Source organism: Plutella xylostella, chromosome 27 (assembly GCF_932276165.1).
Source record: "Plutella xylostella chromosome 27, ilPluXylo3.1, whole genome shotgun sequence".
NCBI classification, from domain to species: Eukaryota; Metazoa; Arthropoda; class Insecta; order Lepidoptera; family Plutellidae; genus Plutella; species Plutella xylostella.
Window position 1 is genome coordinate 3709033 of NC_064007.1, and position 25662 is coordinate 3734694.

Below are 25662 nucleotides of genomic sequence, written 5' to 3' on the forward strand. Positions count from 1 at the left end.
GCTATGACATTGAGTATGTCACAACGAAAGAAAATATAGCAGACGGTTTTTCGCGATTACCATTAAAGGTTAAAGAATATCCTAACAATCAGATACCCGAGCAAACCTACTTACATCAAGTACAAGACGCATTATTATTAGATGCTTCATTGATTAAAAGGGAGACGGCCAGGGACCCAATTTTGAGCAGAGTCGTTAGTTTTATAAACGACGGCTGGCCGCAGGAGATTGAAATTCAAAGCGTGAAACCTTATTTCAATCGCAGGAACGAACTTTATGTAGAAATGGGTTGCATTATGTGGGGCCACAGAGTGGTCATCCCTGAAAGCTGTAAAAAAAAAGTGTTAGCAGAGTTACACGAGCCACATATGGGAATCGTTAAAACCAAAAGTATAGCGCGTAGTTATGTATGGTGGCCGGGGGTGGATGAAGGTGTCGAGGCGACGTGTCGCGCCTGCGCGGTGTGCGCGGCCGAGAGCGACGCGCCGCGCGCGCACCAGCCGAGCCCGTGGCCTTGGCACGGCCGGCCGTGGACCAGGCTCCATGTTGATTACATGGGTCCAATATTCAATCAGTTGTACTTAGTGGTAGTCGATGCTACCTCTAAATGGATGGAAATCTTTGCGGTGCCTAGCACTGGCGCGACGCACGCCATTGAGAAGTTAAGTCAACTTTTTGCGCAATTTGGGTTGTGTAAACAAATCATTTCCGATAACGGCCCGCCATTCTCGAGCACTGAGTTCGAATTATTCACAAGGTCAAACGGGATAGACCACATATTTTCCGCACCTTATCATCCCGCTTCAAACGGGGCTGCCGAGAATGCGGTTAAAACGCTTAAGAAAGTTATAAAAAAGGCGAAATTGGAAAATTCGAATGTATCAATGGCATTACAGAAGTTTTTACTACATTATCGTAACACCGAGCATTGCACAACGGGGGATAGCCCAGCGCAAATTTTAATGGGGCGTTCGTTGAGAACTAGACTTGATGTAATAAAGCCAGATAGGGAAAAAAAGGTGTTGAGAGCTCAGCGTAGTCAGGTCGAGGGTGCAGGGGGTAGTGTCAGGGAGCTAAAGGCAGGCGATACAGTATGGTGTAGGCAATACCAACCGGGTAAAAAGTGGGTTGCGGGGGAAGTGTCAGAGAGGTTAGGCACTACTGACTATACTGTCCGTAGGGAAGATGGTTCTGAGACACATAGACATATTGACCAACTAAGGCAGAGGTCGTCCTTAAGTGTTGCACCTCCGCCTTGCGATCCGGTTCGGCGTCGTGATTCAGGGCCGAGGGTGAGCGGTGCCTGCGACTATAGTCCTTCGCTAAGTGATAGCATTGATAACACGGATCACACGGTTACAAAATCGCCTACGCCTAGTACAACAGTGAATCTACCACAGTCTCCGCCTACCGCGAAACCTATACGAAGTACTCGTAATCAGAATCCTGTATATAAATAATGGTTTAGTATTATATATGTATAACAAGTAGTAAGTAAGTATAATAGTTAAGTTTAGTGATCACTTAAGTATATGATTAAATTTAATTAAGTAAGTTTATTAAGAGTATACTGTTATTTAAGTGGAGAGGATTGTAGTGTATGTAATGTAGGTAGATATAGATTAGTAATAAAGGAGCTTGTGTGGGTAGGGGCCATATATGATTCATTCTGGAATAAACCGTAATGTACATAAGACGTTGTTTAATTTACTTCAGGTACCGCTTAACATTTAATCAATTTAAAAACTGCAACACTATACAGGGTGTCCCAAAAGTCAACGTCATCCCTTAAAGGGCTTAAAGGCCGATAGGTCAGCTCATGAGAGGCCAGAATATCACAATATGACCTTAGTAAAAACTCGATAATTTTCGAGATATTGACACTTTTATAAATTTGCTGAAAATCGACACCTTGGATCAGTTTTTTGCGTGCCGCCGGTACAAAAATCCATATTGTAAAAATTTGTTTGGTGTTGCATCACCCTGTATAGCCCTGCTATTAGGTAGGTTTTAGGCCTAGTCCACCACGCTGGCCTAGTGCGGGTTGGTGGAAACCAACACAAGTAAGCTTGTGCTGAGAGAGTTGTCGGGTAAGTGGGCAACCCGACTGTGTGTAAAACCTGCAGTTGGAAATTGAAGGTGTTCCCTCAACTCAAGGTACATTTTTTATGTGACCTATAGTTATTCGTTGCATTTATAATACGTCCAGCAGATGCACCGCCGTGTAGTGCTCCTGTGAGGTGCATGATGAGTGTAAAACCTGCAGTTGTAAATTTGGCAAATGTACCTCAAACTTGAAGGTGGGTTGTGTGCCGCACTTGGTGACGGGCAGCAGGTTCCCGCTGAACTCCAGGTGCACGTCCTTGCCGTCCAGCAGACGCACTGCTGTGGAGTGAGCTACCTCCGTGTAGTGTTCCTGTGGGGAAAAAATAATGTTTTATTAGTTATGATTATGAGAAACAAATCTTTCTATTTATGGAAAAAATATGACAAACTTTGTTTACATAGTTCTTAACATTTTTTAATGAGGACTAAGTTTTCAATGTATTTGCTATTTATACGCATTTTCTTTTCGGTGTGGCACAAGAATATATTTGGGGGATTTGTGTAGCGATAGCGATGCTGTAGCGTGTTTCGATACTCAACAGCATTACTACACAAACGAGTTTTAGTTTAATTTACATTACAGTGCTACACAAGCGATACTAACCCAAATTAACACGCTACAGTATCAGTATCTCGACTGTATCGCAAACACGCGAAAGCATCGCTTCAAAGAAGGCACCGGAACTAGAGCTCATGAAAGAGACAATAATAACGACATATTTTATAAAATTTGCATGCTGAAGTGACTAATCAATAAACACATTATCTAACCTGCTGCAGCAGAGTCTCGTAGGCGTATCTGTCGGTGATGTGCAGCACGAGAAGGCGGCCCTCGAGTGCGTCTAGTCTCTTGCCGAGCACCACCAGGCGCACCTCGAACGGGACTAGGAGCATCTCCCTGTGATATGGAGAAGGTATGTATTAAATCATATTTTTGTCATGAAGTGAAGGAAAATACATTTATAAGGCGTTATACATCATGTTGATAGCGATAGAGTTAGTAAACATCTTGTTTACATTGTGTCCATAAATTGAATGTAGTGCTCAGGGCAAGACCGGGAATGTCTTGAAGACATGTTTTCATGCATAAGTATTTACGGTGATATTTTAATCATCAATTTATTGTATGTAGTCTGAAACTCATGTTGTACCTGTAGAGATCGGTGGCCAGTTTGGTCGCTTCGCTCACATTCTGACAGTTCATCAGCCAGAACCTGCAACAAAGTATTTACTAATAAATACAAGAAAAATTACAACAACATTTTAAAACACTATACCTACTTGTTACACAAATAAGACGACAGAATGGCGTAGTGGTTAGTGGCCCTGACTGCTATGCCGAAGGTCCCGGGTTCGATTCCCGGCTGGGGCAGATATTTGTTTAAAGACAAATATTTGTACTCGGGTCTTGGGTGTTAATATTTATATTTAGTATCTATCTATCTATGTATTTGTGTAGATATATCAGCTGTCCGACACCCATAACACAGGTTCTGCCTAGCTTGGGGTCGGATGGCCGTGTGTGAGATGTCCCCACATATTTATTATTATTATTAAAACATGAAGAATTAATACTGAATTGATCTAGACACGTTGCCATTTACAGAGGTCCATCCCGATGATTGCATAATGAGTATAAAACTTTAGAATTGTTTGTGACAGCATACTATTTATCCCACCTACTATTTTTGCTTAGTCAAGGTAAACAGCATTCAGTATTATTTGTAGAAATTCACACGAGTGCGTCCATTTAATCGGCTTTACTGACGCCGTTTAACCCACCGCCGCCGTTTACCTACCTACCTACGATCTATTTAATGCTTTCTTTTGCTGCAGTTGCCTATACAATTACATATCTATCTTCCACTCACCTAGCTTCTTTTGTAAAGTTACACTAAACATCATTCACCCACTCACCTAGCAGAAACAGTGGTGGTGAACGAGGCGCAATCCCCTATAATAGTGAGCGGCGTGGAGCCGGTGACATCTTCCCACGCGGCCCGCGCCTGCCCGCCCATGATGGAGCAGAGGAGGCGCGGGTTGCCCGAGATCATGTTGAAACTTTATTGTTTTTCATTCTTTCTGACAGCTTATAGCTACTATTTATCCAGCCTACTATTGCGAGTCCACCGTTCGGCATCGCATTCGCTGTTATTTGTAGAAATCCACACGAGTGCGTCCATTTTATCTGTGTTACTGACGCCGTTTAACAATCCGTTTGTAGTTTTCTTTTCATGTTTGTAATACTGTTTCTGTTTGAGTGTAATAAAGAGCATTTTATCTTATCTTATCCGTTAGGTGTCATACCTACGATCTATTTAATGCTTTCTTTTGCTGCAGTTGCCTACACAATTACATATCTATTGTCCCACTCACCTAGCTTCTTTTGTAACAGTTTCACAAACATCAACATTCCACTCACCTAGCCGAAACAGTGGTGGTGAACGAGGCGCAATCCCCAATAATAGTGAGCGGCGTGGAGCCGGTGACATCTTCCCACACGGCCCGCGCCTGCCCGCCCATGATGGAGCAGAGGAGCCGCAGGTTGCCCGAGACTTGCTTGTCGCCGGGGGCGCCCTGGGGAGGTAGAGTGGAGGTTAGTTGGAGGTGGAAATAAAGACTGTTGAAAGTTTGGCAGTTGGAATTGAATGCATAGGTATGAGCTGAAATTTTGATGGAGTAGTTTCAACTATGTTTATGTCTACGAATAGAAATGTAGCGATTCGCTGTCTTCCTCGTTAAAAAAGTTAGTAGACGCTTTAGCTACAGAACTGTTTCGTCACTCTCTTACAGAGAACAATTTCTACTTTAACGAGTGGGACAAAACAGTTCGATAGCTAAAGCGTCCACTTACTTTATTTATGAATAAGGGGGTATACCTACACTAGACCCGAATGCACTTGCATGTAATTTATTTATACTCTGTATATACCTATATCACGTCGGGGTCACCACTAACCTGAGGAGGCGGCAACGGCGAAGTCAGTGTAATCGTGGTATGGAACTTCCTGCGTCGTGGCTCCACAGTGATCACTGGCGCGACGGAGGCTGATCTTGGCAGTAAACGAGCCGCTAGCGGGTCGCAGCCGTGGGCTTGGAGCCCGACTCGGATGCGCTTAGTCAGAGCTGATGGCGGGAACAGGGCTTGGACCTGGAAGGAGGAAATTGTGGTTTGAAAATGTCTTGAAATGTTACTAGTACAGGTTACTAGTTTTTTTTGTTATAGTTAGATTGAGCATACACGGAAAAGAGCGCGGCAGCGGATTGAAATACGCACAGATGTAGGGAATTGATGCTAATAGCTACTAGTAAAGTCGTGTCGGTGAGCTAGGCTCCTTGGTTGCGCTCTATATGTATAATTAACTTTTTCCTTCTTTACCTGCGGTGTAGCTACAAGCATAATCGAAGACTGCCGATAGATGGCGGTAAATCAGAATACGCAAAAAAGTACTTTTCTCACCTGCGGTATAGCAGTGCTATGGAGCGTGCCCCCCTCGGGTCCCACGGCGTGCACCTGCTGGCGCACGCGGGACACCACGGCCAGGTAGTGCGGGAAGTCGCACGTGAGTATACACGCTCTTAGCGACCTAGTAGTGCCGGATACGGCCGCTAGACGGCGTTGAAGCGGCATTCATGGACGCTAATGCCAGCAAGTAGTTCCGGGGAATGCCGATAGATGGCGGTAAATGCAAAATACGCTTTTTTAAACGCTACCCTTTTAAGTAGTACCGAAGACTTTTGATAGATGGCGGTAAAGCACAATTAGATATTTTTTTTAAAAATTTTTTCTTACTTGTGGTATAGCGGTGCTATGCAGCGTGCCCCCCTCGGGCCCCACGGCGTGCACCTGCTGGCGCACGCGGGACACCACGGCCAGGTAGTGCGGGAAGTCGCACGTGAGTATACACGCTCTTAGCGACCTAGTAGTGCCGGAGACTGCCGCTAGGTGGCGGTGAGGTGGCACCATGATTGTATGACGGGCACTAGTCTAGAGGCGTGCGGTGCGCGCTATTATATGGACCTTAGCTCATAATCGTGAAGCGCCACCCTCTGCGCGCTGTACCAGTAAGTAGTACCGGTTGCTGCCGATAGATGGCGGTAAATCAAAATGCGCACAAAAAAGCGTTTCTTTCCTACTTTTCTCACGAAAATAATTAGAATTTTTCTTACTTGTGGTATAGCGGTGCTATGCAGCGTGCCCCCCTCGGGTCCCACGGCGTGCACCTGCTGGCGCACGCGGGACACCACGGCCAGGTAGTGCGGGAAGTCGCACGTGAGTATGCGGGTGACTCGCTCGCCGAGTGCGTTGAGTGATTCGCCTGAGGCGCCGTGTTCGAGACGCTCTTTGGCTAGGGCCTCCTGTGGGTTGAAGGGTTTATGAGTTAGAAGTTCATCAATTGCGTAAAGCATTCCTATAGTCATGTGTCACACAAAAAACGGTATGAAAAGTTTTAGTTTTATTTATTCGGGAAACAAACTGCTTAAAATAATAATAATTAGTATAAGGATTAAATTTAACACTCATGCCAACAAAGTTTCCTCAGATTCAAAACACACATTAAAAGTATTGTGAACAAAAACAAAAACATTAAAAATGTAAAATAACAAATGAACAAAAATTACACATAAGAAATAATGACAAACATGAGAAGGTTACAAATCAATTAGTGCTGTTTTTATACATTTTTTGAATTGGCAGAAAGAGAGGTGGAACAAATCTACATCTACGAAGTTACTATTGTATTGGCGACAGGATCTCAAAAGAAACGTGTTGGCAGCATAGTTTGTACTTCTATGAGGTACGTGGAACAAGGTTCTATGTCTATTGCTAATTCTAGGACAGCGAATAGTTATATTTTCCAAAAGATAAGGCGTAACTAAGGCATTGTGCAACAATTTGTACAGGAATACTTGGTCTAGCTCTATTCGACGATTCTCAAGTTGAGGCAAATCTACAACGTCCTCAGTATTTTTGTATGTGCGCCATGATAAATGTTTAATAATAAAAGTAAACGGTAAACAATGTTGGATCACCATTTCGTTCCAATACTAAGACTCGCGCTCCGACGGATACGGTTGAATAAGCCAACGAAGGTCTAGTTAGTGCCTCTGAAGGATTAGTTGCCGTGTAGGAAACCTTGAATGTAAGGCTTGTGCTATTCTACTATGAATATGCTTATATAACTAACTAACCTTCCTATTTATCTATGTTTTATAATTATATGCATTTATAATATCACATCATCAACTCTCCTAGCATGAGCTGTCCGCACATAAAAAAATCATTGATATAAAGATATAGACGTTATGTAAAGTGTGTGAACTCGCCTGTATCATGGGGTTGTCGGCGTGGTGCAGGTAGTGGTCCTGCCAGGTGTCGCCGGTGTCGGACCACGTGTAGATCTATGTACACAAGTGTGAACTCGCCTGTATCATGGGGTTGTCGGCGTGGTGCAGGTAGTGGTCCCGCCAGGTGTCGCCGGTGTCGGACCACGTGTAGATCTATGTACACAAGTGTGAACTCGCCTGTATCATGGGGTTGTCGGCGTGGTGCAGGTAGTGGTCCTGCCAGGTGTCGCCGGTGTCGGACCACGTGTAGATCTATGTACACAAGTGTGAACTCGCCTGTATCATGGGGTTGTCGGCGTGGTGCAGGTAGTGGTCCCGCCAGGTGTCGCCGGTGTCGGACCACGTGTAGATCTATGTACACAAGTGTGAACTCGCCTGTATCATGGGGTTGTCGGCGTGGTGCAGGTAGTGGTCCTGCCAGGTGTCGCCGGTGTCGGACCACGTGTAGATCTATGTACACAAGTGTGAACTCGCCTGTATCATGGGGTTGTCGGCGTGGTGCAGGTAGTGGTCTTGCCAGGTGTCGCCGGTGTCGGACCACGTGTAGATCTATGTACACAAGTGTGAACTCGCCTGTATCATGGGGTTGTCGGCGTGGTGCAGGTAGTGGTCCTGCCAGGTGTCGCCGGTGTCGGACCACGTGTAGATCTATGTACACAAGTGTGAACTCGCCTGTATCATGGGGTTGTCGGCGTGGTGCAGGTAGTGGTCCTGCCAGGTGTCGCCGGTGTCGGACCACGTGTAGATCTATGTACACAAGTGTGAACTCGCCTGTATCATGGGGTTGTCGGCGTGGTGCAGGTAGTGGTCCTGCCAGGTGTCGCCGGTGTCGGACCACGTGTAGATCTATGTACACAAGTGTGAACTCGCCTGTATCATGGGGTTGTCGGCGTGGTGCAGGTAGTGGTCCTGCCAGGTGTCGCCGGTGTCGGAGCGCAGTATCACGATCTCGCGCTCGGGGCAGGATGCCGTGTAGATAGGGACCTCTAGGATCACCGGCCTGGAATGGAGAGGAGAGAGTGCCGTAGGTTAGTGTGTTCAGTTGGTATGTTATCTTACAAATCTTACAATACAATAATCTTTATTTGCACACTTAAATAGCAGAGATGCACAATTTACGGTCTTAGCGCTAAAAGCTAAGATCTATTCCAGACAGCCGTTGTATAACAAGAATAAAACATAAGAAAGGGGCATTTGTCTTGCAATGTACGCGGCGATCAGACGGTAGATGGTAAAGTGTTGTATCGATTGAATGGACTTTTTTGCTATCTATTACGCACCTGATGGTTCCATTTCGATAGCCATACATATTACACATACTTACACATGTTTTAATATTTTAGAAAAAAAACATACTGAATTCTGACGTCAGTCTAACCCTGACCATACTGATGGACTGAACTGATGCCAGAATTAATCATCATCATCACGACCCATCACGTCCCCACTGCTGGGGCATGGGTCTCCTTTCAATAAAAGAAGGGTTTTAGGCCTAGTTCACCACGCTGGCCTAGTGCGGGTTGGTGGACGATGCCAGAATTATCGAGTAATCTTTGTATACAACTTGTTGTCAGATATACTCACGCGAGGAACTTGGCCCCTTGGGGCTGCAACTCGAGCAGCTGGCTGCCAGCGCCTCGCCCTCCATGAGCGGTGGCGGCGCGGCTTAAACACTTCCTTAATGGGGCGAAGACCCGTGCCCCAGCAGTGGGGTCGTGATGAGTATGATGACGATGATGACATGCTGAGCTGGTGCGTTTTGACGCTCTGGACCTCTTTTTGTTTCGCTATCTATTTTGTTTTATTTTATGTATCTTTTTCTGTTTCTGTGTGTGGTATACTGATATTGGAACGCACCCCTCGTATCGTGTACTGATATTGGAACGCACCCCTATCTCTGTTTTTTTTCTATTTGGACTGTTAATATCCACGTGTGTGCGCGATAATAAAACATTGATTTAATTAATTTCAATGCGTTTCACTCAGTATATTTTACAGTGTGTCAAATATTTCTTTCTTTCTTTCTCTCTAATAATTCAAGTGTTACATTATCAGGAGTACTCACGCGAGGAACTTGGCCCCTTGAGGCTGCAACTCGAGCAAGCGACTGGCCAGTGCCTCGCCCTCCATGAGCGGCGGTGGCGCGGCGGCAGGCGCCCGACGGGTGGCGGCACTGGGGGGTAGAGGTGGGGTTAGCTGGTTGAATAGGTTGGGATGTGATGTGGTACATTGAAGATGGCTTGCACCAGACATTTAAACGAAATTTTATCAATTGCTGTCTTGATTTCACAGCATAATGTCAGAGCAAGAGATAGTAGATTTAATTTTGATTAACTTTTTGGTGCAACCCACACTGAAAGTGACGACTGGCGTCGCAGAACTAGATGAATAGAGGCGTACGTGAGGGTCAGCTGGTATAATCATGTCTGTTCAAAAATATACATTTTTAAATTTATAGAATTCACCGATCACGATTCGCGACCACCTGATGAACACGGTGAACATTTTGTTTGTTACCTAGCATTAGGTACTATTATATTATATTATACACTATTTCTGTTGTCATATATCTTAATTTCGTTTCATAAATAAATATGTTTTGTGTCTTGGACGTTATAAATGCCTTTTTCTTTCCTTGTCCTATAATAGGTTTCACTGCTTCCTTTTATTTTCCTATTTTATTTTGGAGCTTAAGTGATGAAATACTGAACCATATAGCTGAGGGTCCAGTGACTGTTTAATTCGTTTAAGAGGTGAAATGTAAATAAGATTTTCTAAAATCCACAGCCATAATGCTGAAAATACTAACTAGGTAATTCCCGTTTTTTCGATGAAAAAATCTCGCACTAGACCCTCTGTTCTATCCAATAGATGTAATTTTACTAACATTTTATATTTAAATGACCACTTTACATCGATTAAGTTTCACTACCGCCTTCTCTCAGCCGAAGTAAAGTATGACAATTGAATTCAACAACTCTCTACCGAATAATTAATCGGAAATCGATTTGCGTGTCGGCTGTCGAGAGATACATCCAATATGTAAGTAAATAGGTGACATATTTACACGTCACGTAAATAAATTATGAAAACTGTAAGTACGATTAATAAACTGTAGCCGATTGAAAATGTTTTTGCAGAGGACATGTTATAAAAATACTTTTATATCTGTTTTGTTTTCATCCAATTACACAGTGATTCACGGCACTTGTAACAATGGCAGCAGCAGAAGTCATGGCAGACTACCAAAAACATATTATGCTCCTATTTACTGTAATGACTCATTTCACTGTTCACTCATATACTAGCTACTGTAATATGAAAGTAAACTTATTGATACGAAAAATATGCTACACCTCAATCATCTGAACAATTTTTTATTTTGTGTTATAAAAATTGACCAATGCGTAAGCCCTTTTCAATTAATTATTTTCCTTAGCCATTCTCGAGTTGCTTCTGTTACCCAATAGTGTATATGCTTTTAGAATCAGCATTACGATTATTTGTGCAGTCTTTCGTGCGCCGTTGTAGCTATAAGTTGAGTGACTTGAATACAACCTATAGGGGCACACGGTACACGTTGAGTGGAACGTATAGGTGCATACTGGGTAGGTACACATTGATTGGAACGTATAGGGACATATTGCTTATACGTTGAGTGGAACCTATAGCGACATACTAAGTACACGTTAAGTGAAACCTGGGGCATACTAAGAATACGTTAAGTAGAACCTAAAGGGGCATACTGGGTTCGTACTGAACCTATGTAAACACTGTAGCCTACAAGATACATACCGGCACGTGAGCCGAGTGGGCGCGGCGCAGGCAGCCGGCGGCACTATGACGCGCACGCCGCCGCGCCGCTTCGCCTTCATGGCGCCTCCGCGGGCGTCCACCACGAACGACACCAGGAATCTGGGGAGGGAATATAAGGTTGTTAAGTTAAGGATCATCATCATTATCAGGTCCTGGGATACCTAATCAGGGACATAGGGCTCGAAGGTCTCTTAAGGATGGTAATTGAAACTAACCTAACCCAAAACACAAACCTACCGACAAGTAGACGAAAAATAGTTGTACTTAGTCGTAAGGAATACCATATTATGCAAATTATTTTGTAGTTATTACTTATATGCTTATTAAAGATTAAAGGGTAGATTATTTGCGAGAGGTTCGCTTTGCAGAAAAAGAATTCAAAAATACATATATATATTTTTGGGCATTCGGCCCTTTGGCGTGAAAGTAGGACATAACAAACAAATGCATTTGAATATTTCTATCTAGCTCTAGATTTACGTAGATATGAGGCATAAACTTTGACATTGATCCACATTAGAATCACATAAACAGCTTTGTTTACTAATAGCTAAGTACATTTTCATAGCAACGTGTAGTTGAGATCTGTCTATCAAGCATTAGCAGATCTGACCTCATTTAGGTCAGGAGTCATCAGCGTTAATGCGTTAGTCATACCTACAACACGAATATAACACAACGTGAAATAACGTTATGCTTTTTACTTGGTTAATGTTTGAACATTGTGATATAAGCCGAAATAAAATGACAGGCTCTTTTATTTGTTTGAGCTTCTAGTAGGAACACAAAAAGCTATGTGGTCTATTTGGGTGATCTTGTACTAGTCATTTAAGAATATTATTTGAGATAAAAATATTCAAAAATTGCGTTACATTATCTGGAATATTATTATTAGGTATAGCTGTAGGTATTGTATTTATATGATGTAATAAAGTCCTTGTTTTTGGCATTCGATATGTTAAATGATTTACGGCATAAATAATGTTTGACTTGTGTTTTTGGCAAGCGGAGGCAATTATTTTCTACTTTATGTTATCCGTAGTAATAACAGTACAGTGTATTAAATAAGAATTAGGGTAAATGCGACAATGTTAGAATGGGTTGTTTTCAGGCTGTACCCCATTAAGGTACTTTTAGTAAAATTTCCTTGGTTTAGTAAAAGTTGCTTGGGTAGAGCCTATTGTGGTGTTTTTCTTGATATAAGTAATTCATATTCTAATATGCTACAAAACCCTAACCCCCAAATTCATTGAGGTTTTTGACACTTTACAATAGGATTAAAATTGACGTTGTGATATACGAATTTAAACTTTTTGACCGACGTAAATTTCGAAACTTGTGTATTTCAAAGTCAATTTTAACCTTGTTGTAAATTTACAATACGGTCTATGAATTTGAGGGTAAGTATTTGACTTATATCTCGACATACCCGATGTCCAGCGGCTGCCGGTCGATGGTGGCCGTCTTGCGGTCATTGTTGGAGGGGTACAGGTGTCCGTCGGTGACGCTGTCCTCGAGACTATTGTGGTGTATCTCGATATAATTCATATTCTAAAACTGTAAGTATTTGACTTATGTCTCGACATACCCGATGTCCAGCGGCTGCCGGTCGATGGTGGCCGTCTTGCGGTCATTGTTGCTGGGGTACAGGTGTCCATCAGTGACGCTGTCCTCTAGGGGGCGCGCGCGCTGCAGGGTGCCCGCCTCGCTGTTCATGTAGCGGTATTGTTGCTGCTGCTGGATTGGACACTCGACTTCACCTGGAGAAGATGAGGGTGGTTATTAAATGAATGGTAGTAGGGTAATGGTTGACGCGGGGTGGGGGTGGTAATAACCACCCCATCCACCATCATGCAATAGCATGAATGGCAGTTGGGTATTGGTTGAATTTGTGATTTTTTATAAATGATGGATTGGGCGCTCGACTTCGCCTGCGGGGGGTGTGGGTAGTTATTGGTTGAACGGTAGTTGTAAAATAAAGTTTGGTGAAGTTTTTTCTGCTGGATGGGACACTCAACTTCGCCTGCGGGGGGTGGTTATAGCATGAACAGTAGTTGGGTAATTATGGAATTTTAGTTCTTTAAATAAATGATGAATCGAGCGCTCAAATTTGCCTGCAGGGGATGAGGGTGGATATTGCATGAGCATGGTATGAAATTTGGGTGCAGTTTTTTGCTGGATTAGACACTGGATTTTTCCTGCAGGGGAAAAGGGATGTTATTCCTTGAATTGTAAATGGTAAGTGCAACTTCGTGAAGTTTTGCTGGGTCAATACTGGACGTCAATTACAGGGGATAAGGACTGTGATTGCTTCAATGGTAGTTGTATTATGCCAGGATTTGAGGAAAGTACCAACAATAAGTTTATAGATGAGCTGGAAGAAGCAAGGTCGGCGAAGGCGTGTTCTAGGTTCGTGACGGACGTGAAACGGTACGGTAATATTAAATAATGGCATGTATATTGTATTATTACTCGTATACTTAACATCATAATAATAGTATATTCATTGACAAGCATAAATTAACTTTCTACTACGCGACGTTAGGTGTGTAAGAGAAATTAATCCTATCGGTTACCTGCTTTACCTTATTATTATTCAGCATCAACTACACCACACAACATATCCTAATAAAGAGACTATAGGAGTTAAATATACTGATCTCTGCTCCAAAAGCAATTAAAGTATTAACAAGACGAAAAGACTACACCTGTAGCATTATCGACTCTCATCAATGACTAAGGTAGTTATAATATCTATCACTGTATTTACGTCAAAAAAGATAATAATCACACTTGTAGGTATATCATTGCATTTATCTTACAAATCTCAGAAATTAGCCGCATAGGCGGTAACAGATAGTGATTTAGTGCTATTGCTACCTACCTATTACTAAAACTATACCTACATGCCTAATTCCCACATTACAGATACAAACTACAGCAGTGAATTAAAAAGAACCCTTTTTATTTCACCTAACTCTTGGGAAAGCAGACATCGAGCTTGCAACATTTACAAACCGCAAAATGAGTGTTGTTGCTAACTCAGGATTTTTTAGATTTTTCACTATGGGTAGGTTGGTAACTACTAGATATTTTGATAGGAACGGAGCGAATGCTAAAATCAGCTTATCTGCCGGTTAAAAGTAGGTATTTTCGCAATTCAGTTTTTAATGTAAATTGTCTGTGATTATCTTAATAAATTTTATCTATAGAGGCAGATGCCAAAGTGGTATACTAAGCCGAAATGGCACCCCATTTCCCACTCAGGGTGTCATTTTAAACGACTTCTGTTCTACGATATTTGAAAATTTACGAAACAAAATGTTGATTCTTCTTAGAAACTTTGTTGGAATGGAAAATCAATTTTGCGTATTTTAGAAGAAGTTGCTCAAAATGACCGAGTGAGTGGGAAATGGCTGTGCCCTCCCGGGCCCATAATGATCGCTTGTTCAAATTATTTTAACATCTAATGTAAGCAACAGTAATTATGGGATGCAATAAAGAATTGAGAATTGAGTGGGGTTCCATTTCGGTTTGGTATAATACCACTTTTGGGACACCCTGTATAATGCTGACATGGTACGTACCTCCCTCGTCTTCGGAGTCGCTCATGAAGGTGTCCTGCATGAGCTCCGGCGCCGCCACCCGGTACTTGCCCTCCGCTCCGCCTGAAACAAACACATAGCATACGTCAAAACCAACTTGTCATGTAAAGATAAAGAAACATTAATTTGATACACTGACAACAATAACAACAAGATTGTTTACAGTGTCAAAAAGGTCCCAGCTCAGCATGTGCTGTGGATGATAAGGCCACAGCGCAGCATGTTCAAAGGATAGGAGGTGACTTCGAATAACGTTGGAAGTGAAATATCCGTAGCGGATCATATTGAACGTGCAAGTGCAAGAAACCAAGCAACTTAGCGCTTGCGACAGGGAATTCGTGTAACATTGACTTTCAGTTAAGAGTGGAAGTAGTAATGAGGTACATGTAAAATGATATCTACGAAAAAAGGTTGACAATCGCCAGTGCCGACAACTGGAAACAACACAAATAAATATGTTGAAATGAAAATATCTACTATATTAATACAACATAAGAAAACGCTTCGTTCGTTAGAAAGTCCGCCTGCCTGCGAGGTGTCAGGAAGGAAGTGCATTTCAATAGATATTTGGTCAGCATTATCCTACGACTTGCATATAAATCGAGTCTGATGCCAACTATTGCCAACCACATATTGTTTTTTTATGGTGCAGTGAAATTAAAATGTCGTAGAAAGTTTAATGCTTAATGATTTTTGGCTACTTTGAGAACCACATAATTAAAGCATTCAATAGAACAGTTAGGTTCATTCACCAGAGATTGATTAAACACAATGCACAATCGTATGTGTTGATTAAAGTCCGTTTCTTGGGAGAGGCCTATATCCAGTAGATGATGAACAATATGAGTTCTGATGGAATCACCCAGATCGACCAGATCACCATGCAAAACTGTTCACAAAGCGATCCAAAATACATAATCACCAAACATCCTATTCACCACCTTGGACCCAGTTACGCAAACACCACTTAAGGATCCAATGATGTCAGGACGCGTGGGCGCAACGATGTGATCCTAATTGGTAACCAACCTGACTTCTGACACCGGACAATTGGGCCGGTCCAGTAGGGACACCGTTTGGTCACACTTTAAGGAATTTATGGAGCAAGAGGTGAAAGAATTTGATTTGGCAGTGATTGACTTTTGGGCGGGTCAATGCATGATTGAATTTCAGGCCTATTCAGAACCGATCTCTTGATGTGATAGAAGTTTATATACCTAAGGTATGAGTATGAGCATGTAGCAAATAAATAGGATTCGGGTGTGTTATGCTTATGAGTAATGAGACTTATGAATGGCACGTATAAGATATCAAACAATTTATGATTGACTTAGTTTGATACTGATGTCATCGAAAACAAAATCTAAAAGATACCTTAATTACGACTGTGCCATATAAGAGTAAAGTCGTTAGTGAGCGGCTAGATAAAAAGGATAATAACGTAAGAATGGTTCAACGAAACACGTCAAACTAACAACTCATTTTTTCAGCAGGGGTATAAAATAGAAGATTTAAGACAGATAAAGCGAATCAACAAGTTACCTTCGAAAGCGAATTGGTAAGAAAACTGTAGAGTATGTACAGAATTGGATTTAATGACTGAGCAAATGTCACAGATGTACATAATCTGTGCAAGTTTTACTGCAAAAACTCGTGTAAGGACTGTTGACGTCACACAATGACATCATCGACATAAAAAAGTCGTCCGATGCATCTGTTTGTGTACACTAAATGATGCCACTTTTCCCACACAGCATGATAATGTGCTGTTTAATGTGCAAAGGCAGTCGTATGATCAGCTAATTAACCAAAAGCAAAAGCATGTGATATGACCAGGTAACGTCATCGCAATAACGGCATGTTAGGTTCTAACCTACAGAACAATCAGAATGGCAATCACTAATCATATTTAACGTGATCGTGTGTCTAATCCTACCAACCCGCACTTGGCCAGCGTGGTGGACTAGGCCTAAACCCTTCCTTCATTGGAAGGAGACCCGTGCCCCAGCAGTGGGGACGTAATGGGTCGTGATGATGAGGTGTGTCTAATGACCACTGCGCCAAATCACCTGACCACAGAACGAATACGATGACTTTTATATTGCAGGATACGCAGTATCGCAATTGTATAACAACGATACATTCTTTGGATTTAGTATAAGTAAACAATACAAATTTAATCGGCATGTAGATTAGCGCATTATTTTTATTGCCTTGTGTGCCTGACTTTTAAAACTACACAAAAATGTTTCATCTACCGTTTATCTATCGTGTTCATTCGATCTGTCCGATTTTTCTGCCTGAGCGCTTGTTTTGATTGGGCTATAGTTATAAATATCTCGGTACCAGATTTAGCCTTGGTGGTAGATCCCTTTGGTTGAATTCACTTTCGGTGGTATAAAAGCGGAAAAGAAAACAATGCTATATAGAATCTGTTCAATTTCATTCAAACTCTTATAGAAAGACGAAAACAAAATCTAACTTGGGTCAAATGAACAGATACCATTGAAATATACTTCATTCCATTTCACAAAAGACATAAGGTCAAATGTCATGGGAACCTTTGGGTCGGGTGCGTCCTGGGGCGGGCTATTTTAATTATTTAACTTGACGAAGGATGTTTGCTGACTTCTTTATTTTGTAAATGGACGAAGCATGTCGCGGATGAAATTATGTAATTTTATATTTTAATGACGAAACCTGTGGTGGATTTTTTTTATATGGAATTGTTAATTTTAATTTGGTCTTGCATGAATAAATATATTTTACTCTTAATAAATTCAAAAAAAAAAAGGTCAAATTAAGACATGATGACAACTGATAGTGCCCCTTAATTTTGAATCTCGATCACCTTAGTTTTGTCAACTAGTTATTATTCTGTGGTTTTGTCTTATGTAATATCACAGAATAATAACTAGTACCAGGTACAGAAGTCCATCTTCGCAATGGCTATCAAAGAAATATGACTCCATCCCATAAGCAATAAGATCTAATTTAGATCGCGTTCCAGCCGCACACGTTTTTATTTACTTACCTACCAATTTATTTTTGAGGGAATATGCGCCTTATTTCACTGCACTACGGTGCATAATAAGTTATACGTGGTTATACGCATTGAAAAAGAAGCCACCTTAGGGTTGCCTCAGCACCACAGACTACAACGTTTACTAAGCAACGGACTGAGTTTGTAAAAAGAATGTCATGATATTAAAACAAAATAATTTGAATTTAGAATACAAAGCTATTCCAAACTTTTTTCTATTGGAAGTAACCAGTAAAAACAATGACAATGGGGACTACCGTTTTTTTGCTCACCAGTTGGCGCCACTGTCGGCTGAGGTTAAGAGGTACCATAGCTGTCAAACTTATCAAAAGAGACTGTATCAAATTGGCGCGAAATAAAGTTTTAAAATTTTGAATCTTATAAGCTTATTAATTATAAAATAACTATCATCACATCGAGTTACTATGCCGCAATGTAGTGTAGATCCGTTATGTTCGGAAAGAAAAGGAGGACTTATGTTAACAAGTGATAAAACTGTTCTAAAACAGTGGCATGTGAAATAATTATTATCCGACAATCTCTTGTTTGTGAAAATCATTATAACCAATTTCAGAAAGAACATAATGTAAATAAGGATTAGGCATTTAATAAATACAATAAAAATAAAAGAATTACACACTGATTTAACTTTTATTTATCCTTTCCGTTTAAACACACTGCTATACAAAAAATATAACACATTCGTAATCCACACAATGAATGCTGGTTGAGTTGTTAGTTGAAACTAAATAATGGTAGTATAGTATACTAAGCCCCTGTTTCACAATGTCTGGTTAGGCGCTACCTGTCGGATAAAATACATGCTGTCACTGTCTAAAAAATTATAACAGAGAGTGACAACATGTATTTTATCCGTCAGGTAGCCACTAACCAGACATTGTGAAACAGACCCTAAGTATTATATTATTTGTGGGGGTGTCAGTACCTGCACCTGGCTCACTCGAATGGAGCCTTTGTGCATATCGCCTTAAGGTCTAAACTCCACTCCTAAGCTTGGACCATTTCCTACCACGCTGGTCCTCTGCAGGTTGGTGGGTTCGAAAATCTAGATGTGCAGGTTTTATCACGATGTTTTAATTAACCGTAAGAGCGATGGTATACATTGTACATAAATTCCAAAGTACTCATTGGTGATAATATCTAGATCTGGAGTTTAATTTTTAGTGTTCACACTGCTATACAAAGTTTCTGAAGGCCACTCAACAGTACACTGAATCATTTTGTTGTATGATGCTGTCCTCTACGTTTCCAACCAAGTTACTGTTACGGTCATAGTCTTGGTATCTGTAAAAAGAAAAAACATAGCTGTTACCTAAGCAAACAAGCATACACTTCGTAAAAAATAAGTTTGTAAACAGTAAACAAACTAACCTCGAAATTAGCTGCTCTTTGCGACTGCTTATTTTTGCGCCTCTTTTCCTTAATTATTCAGCTTTCAACGACAAATAATCCATATTTGCGATAATTTCGCAAAAAGAGATCACTTTTCAACAGGGAAATGAACGAAAATATAATTTATCACGAAGCCCGCCAAACAAATTATATGAAAAGTAAAATGTCACTTGACCTCAGTGCACACCAGCGCCCCTAGCGGCAAATTCACACGCGTTAGCCCCCATTTCATAGTTAAGATATTTTGAAGTACATAAAATATGTATGAATCTAAGTACCTAAAACATTTAATTTTGTGAAAACATGTTTTTTTTTCGTTATAATTTATATTATGGATATATTTTATATTATGATACAGAACGTGTTAGTTTCGTTAAGCACTAATCCCACTCAGCGCACATTTTATAATCGATTCATTAATACATTTTGATGGTAGTTGTGTCTGTAAATTTAATACTTTAACGAAAAAAAAATTGGAATAGATTTCAAATAAGGAACGTAGAAGAAATCAATAAAATACTTAGATTAGTTTTACCTGTCAGCATCATTTGGTAATCTAAAAAAATTTAAATTTGGATCACGATCCGTATTTAAGCAATTAAATACGGCACAGTATTTTTTTGCTGCTTTTTTTCTATTCATAAATTTTAATAAATACCTAAATACGACATTTATAAACTAGTACGAAATAGGAACAAATAGCGCGCGCGTGTATCGTCTTCCGCTTGCGGCAGCCGACTAGATTCGCCCCCTCGGGGCGGCAGGCGCCAGGCCGGCGCCTGCGCCGCCCACGCGCGGAGTGACACAGGCCTGGTAATATGAAATAGAGTAGGTATATACGTATAATAATTTTAAGGAATCAATGAGTAAAATCAAATATTATAACAACGATGGACAAACAATAATACAACGTAACAGATTCCGGATTCACGGCTCTGTTTCAATGCCAAAAATCAAGTTCATTTGTTAATCACTAAAATTAGACCTTTGACACATCAACATCACCTCTTGAATGTATATCACAAATATTGCTGGTTGAAAGTGAGATTTGCATTTGCGTAGCCAAGATTTATAAATGTACCTCTGTATATACAATATAATTTTGTTTTCATTACTCATGCTTATCTATGTTTACTTACCGAAAGTTCTTGATATAACTAAAAAAGAACTACCACTGATACTATTTTTACTTCACGCTACCAAAAAAATACCTTTCATGTGTTAATTGTTGCAACAAGGCACTAATAACACGCATGAAATGTCCAAAATATAAATCAATCCTATCTGCACGTGTCATCATCTATGTCATTGCAAGAAGGCATCATCAGGACACTTTACATTAAGAGTGGCTGATCAATGTCAAAACAGTATTTACTTTATAGTTCCGCTTAAGAACTGAACAATCTGCTCAACACCTCAGCATAAGGTATACAGATGTTTTCTTCAACATAAACCTCCGCGCGTAGCACCTATTGTATAATGATTATATCGTCATCACAATGTCCTCATGACCTTGACGATAGTGATCTTGTACGCTTCGATAGGTTTATGTCCCATCTTTATTGTTTCCGACGCATTCACTGCTGGTCAGCATATGGGCTTCAGTTCGTTTGTATTTGGTGACCCTGACCTTGCGTTGTGAATAATCATTATATCTTATCTTATTGTATTGTATAATATTCTACTCCACTATCACGGTACCTATTTATAGTCGCGCAAAAAAACCTAAGTTCATATAATTATTAAGCCCTCTAGAACCAAGAATCAAACCAGAGATGTAATATTAAAATCCACAAGACCAGATCAAGACATAATCCAATTTGTTTAATCCAAACCACTTAAATGACAACGAGAACAGAATCATACGATCTGGTTACAGACAAATATGCATGAAACCTATCTGGACGCCATCCTTGGCTGGTCGGCCATTTATTCCATACATCCCACACAATGGCACTCTGCATTCATGCATCGTTTTCTGCAATCAAGTGACAGACAAACATCCTTTCTTGTTGTTATGTGACGACGTAACGAGTACTTTGCTATTATATTGTGAAGGTATAAGAAGCAAATGTAAAATATCAACGTGAAATTGGAGGGCTAGAGAGGTATCTAATAAAACGGTTATCCAAGTTCAACGGAATACCGTAGACCGTGGTATGACTATGTCATCTATTAATGGTAAAGAAGAAATGGCTAATGGATCTGTCTACAAAGAACCTATTTACATATACATATTGTATCCATGGGGGATGGGCAACAACAAATCAATTACGATCACTAGAACGGGTGCGTATTGCGACGTATAAAAACGAAATGTATAATTTCACATTAATAACGTTCACAACATATAATGAACGTTTCGTATAACAACAAAATCTATATTTTCATAAGGTATAAGATTCAAATGGTATAACGTACATTTGATATAATATCAAAATATATAATACTTACGAGGACTAATATCAATTCGTATAACATACATTACGTATATCGTTTAAAATATATACTATCATTTAGTATAAAGTTCATAAAACATAATACCTAACTACCTAACATAACATAATCTGTGTTTAATTACCCAACACCGTCAAACCCCCTAGCACCAAAACCTAAAGATAGGTGCGACGACGAGCAAAGCGAGGAGGAGCGTGTTAGGTGCACATGTTCGTCGAAACCAAAGCGGAGCGCAGCGGAGCGTCTCCCAACATAGCTTCAATAATAATAACGGTGTGAAAACCCCTAGTACCAAAACCTAAAGATAGGTGCGACGACGAGCAAAGCGAGGAGGAGCGTGTTAGGTGCACATGTTCGTCGAAACCAAAGCGGAGCGCAGCGAAGCGGAGCGGAGCGTCTCCCAACATAGCTTCAATAATAATAACGGTGTGAAAACCCCTAGTACCAAAACCTAAAGATAGGTGCGACGACGAGCAAAGCGAGGAGGAGCGTGTTAGGTGCACATGTTCGTTGAAACCAAAGCGGAGCGCAGCGAAGCGGAGCGGAGCGTTCCCCCCACATAACGTCAATAATAATGAAAATAAGATACGACAATCTTTTATACTATTTGTGCATTATACATTATGATAATTATATCCGTTGTAGAATATATGTTATAAACGTTATATATTATGAACGTTATGTATTTTAATCGTTATATCAATTGAAATTATACTTTTTGAACGTTATTCTTTACGAAATATATATTTTGTAATTATGCCTTTAGTTTGTTATGCACAGTGATCGTTATACTTAATAAATTTATATCATATGGGCGTATACCTTGTGAATGTTATACCATGCGTTTTTATACCTCGTATTACTTACCCCACTAGAACATAGGAAGGCAGCAACAGAGGCAGCTTACGATCCCTAGGACATCGAAAGGCGTATGTCCAACAGAAGCATATTCAGAATCACAAACAAACGCGAGCTACATGAAACAACGGAAGGTTACACAAATGCTGAGCACCGTGCGAGTAATCATTAGCATGTGTTTGAGAATGCCAATTAAGTGAACACAAATTGTGTTGTGCTCACAAACATTCTTGGGAGATTTTTTCAATTATTACCGTACCATGACTGCATATTGTACGTGTAATACAGATAATCTGAGATGTACGCAATGTACTTCTAAGTATGTAGATACCTATATGTAGTCCTAATAAATTTAATTTCCGATAATACCACCAGGAAAATAACTTTAAAGGGCAATGATTTCAGGAGCAATTCTTAACAATATCTCATCATCTCAAGACTCATCTTGTATGTCTTCGTTGTGACTGACAATGAGGGTTTTCACGACCCTTTAATTTTTCGATTTTCAATAAGATATTTCAAGGTTATTCCCAATACATCCTTCTTCATAGCAGATTCGCTATTTACGTCGCCTCAACATTATGCAATATTTAAATTACCATCAAAAAAATTATTCAGTTTGATTAGGTATGTAGGTAGTATTTGTTCGTGTTGGTACATAAAAAGAAAATGATTTAAGACTTAAATAAACATGCAGTCTTAATGAGGTGCGCAGCGAAGTTCGTATAAACGGAGTAACAAATTAGTTTTCTATTCTAGTTCCCAGTTAAATTATTAACGTTGTGTAGAGATTTACAATCGTGTTTATACTCCCGGCACGGAACCCCGATATTTTTTTAAAACGGACTGAAATATTCGCGATCCTCTCTAGCGATAGGCTGGACTACTCCCAAGACATCCTGATCGGTCCCATTAAGATGACATTTCAATTCTAATGAAGGTGTTAGATAAAAAAATCTGCTAAAATAACGATTATTTGGTTAACTGGTCATATGTCTCTGCACCACATGGAGCATCAGATTTTTTTTCAACAAAGGTCTCTTTCCGAAACGGGCGTGCTATTTTAACCTATTTCAGCGGCTCATTGTTTTTTTAATGTGTTCATTTACAGGCAATCCACTACTATTTCCAGACTTGTCGTTGTGATTCGCTACGACTTGTAACTTTTGTGAAACTGCGCAGTCATCTCATCACCATGCACTATTAGGAAGCCATTATTTTCCTTCAGTTCATTGGCTTCTTCTATGCATTAGTAAGTTTAGATCACACTGTTATTTATGATACTCGTGACGAGCCTTTGTGAAATGATGGTAGACTAATATTGAGACTATCGACAAATAATTGTAAAATTTTACGTCCGATAAACAATATTTCAATTTTAACTGCTAAAGTTATTTCATATTTATTATTAGACGTTATCTTTGTTATGTCCAAGAGTTCATTAAAATTTTCATATATTTCTTGGAAACGTGGTAAGAAACAAAATATCGTATCTTAGTCTGGAAGAGCCCATCCCACAACTGTTACGAAACTTATGTCTGGTGTATTCACAACGTAAACATTAAAAATAGGTCATTTTACCAGTAGTTGTTTGGTTAGCTCATAATCATATGAGGTTTTTAGTGGCTCCGATCGGAATAGCAGATGAACTTTTATTGTTATTGCAATTATAAAAAAATACACATTATTTGTGTTGCACATTAACCAACCTATACGAAAATACATAATAACAAAAATCACAGGAAAAGAGTTTTTTTTTATTTATCTTCACTTGAAATTAATCGAATGAGAAATTAATCATGTTTAAATTATATCATTTGAAATACATCGCAATTAGCTATTAGGTTTGCTTCAGTTATACTTATAATAATGTATTACAAACATCATTGTAACTAAATGTTACGAAATTATCGGTTTCGATACACTATGGGTTTATGGGTACCGTGTGGAAAACATCACGATACTTTTATGTTATAGATTTCAATACTGAACTCCATTTTATATGGTTTCCTTGAACTAAATTATTTCTTGCTTTTATTTTAAAGCAGTGTTTTTCAACCTTTTTCATGACGCGACCCCCCTGGTATAAAAAAATATTTCGCGACCCCCTTGACCCTTTCGATTTTTTATCATGTATGTATGTGTATGTTACAGTATTCCCAATATTCATTCCATACGACGTATTGATGGTCTCCATGATTAGGATTCAAAGTAGTACATACTTATCGGATTTAAAAACACATTATTTTAGAATTACACACTTAGAATACGTGGTAGACGGCCATGGTTCCATATACAGGTGGCCATGTACATAGGTACGTACAACTAACGACATTGCGACTTGGAATTTCTTTTTCGAAATTAGCTTTTTCTATCTGACTTTTTTGAGCATTTCAATATCTTGAATAAAAGTTTTCAACGGTGAAATGAAAGTAAAAAGACAAACTACCTGGCTTTACAAAAAAATAAATACTTGTGGTCGTCGTCTTTGAACCAGGCAGGAAGGCCTACCCACGCTACGTTTGCCTATTCGTGGTCTCCACTCGAGAACTCGTCTACCCCAACGGTTATCGGTTCTTCGGCAGATATGACCAGCCCACTGCCACTTCAGCTTGCATATTTTGACAGCTATGCCAGTAATCTTAATCCTCTGAGTGACGGAAAACCTCAATTCCGATACGATTTATCAGAGAAACCCCAAGCATAGCTCTCTCCATAGCACGCTGAGCGACTTTATATCGGTGGACTAGTCCTACCGTCAGTGCCCACATCTCTGCACCATACGTCATCACTGGCAGGACGCACTGGTTGAAATCTTTAGTCTTCAGGCTCTGAGGGATGGCCCAGGAGAATATGTGCTGACGAAGTTTTCCGAATACAGCCCAACCCAGTTGAATGCGCCTTGCAGCCTCCTTGTCGAAGTTGCTTCTGCCTAGCCGAATTTGCCTTTTGTCTCCTCGAGGTAGACATATCTTGCACAAATTCGATTATTGCCTCACCAACGATCATCGGCTC

General features: G+C 40.2%; 1 protein-coding gene across 1 annotated transcript in view; it reads right to left on the bottom strand.

The window, feature by feature from the left end:
• Positions 1-25662, bottom strand: part of LOC105390376 (ankyrin-1) — an 84414-nt gene that overhangs the window by 10277 nt on the left and 48475 nt on the right. The window contains exons 18-28 of the mRNA XM_048630889.1: positions 14859-14939; positions 12860-13031; positions 11251-11370; positions 9521-9628; positions 8326-8455; positions 6277-6465; positions 5066-5257; positions 4529-4683; positions 3258-3320; positions 2878-3004; positions 2288-2416 (exon numbers count right to left, since the gene is read on the bottom strand). Of these exons, the coding sequence (XP_048486846.1) occupies positions 2288-2416; positions 2878-3004; positions 3258-3320; positions 4529-4683; positions 5066-5257; positions 6277-6465; positions 8326-8455; positions 9521-9628; positions 11251-11370; positions 12860-13031; positions 14859-14939 (1466 nt within the window). The remainder of the gene's footprint in view (positions 1-2287; positions 2417-2877; positions 3005-3257; positions 3321-4528; positions 4684-5065; positions 5258-6276; positions 6466-8325; positions 8456-9520; positions 9629-11250; positions 11371-12859; positions 13032-14858; positions 14940-25662) is intronic.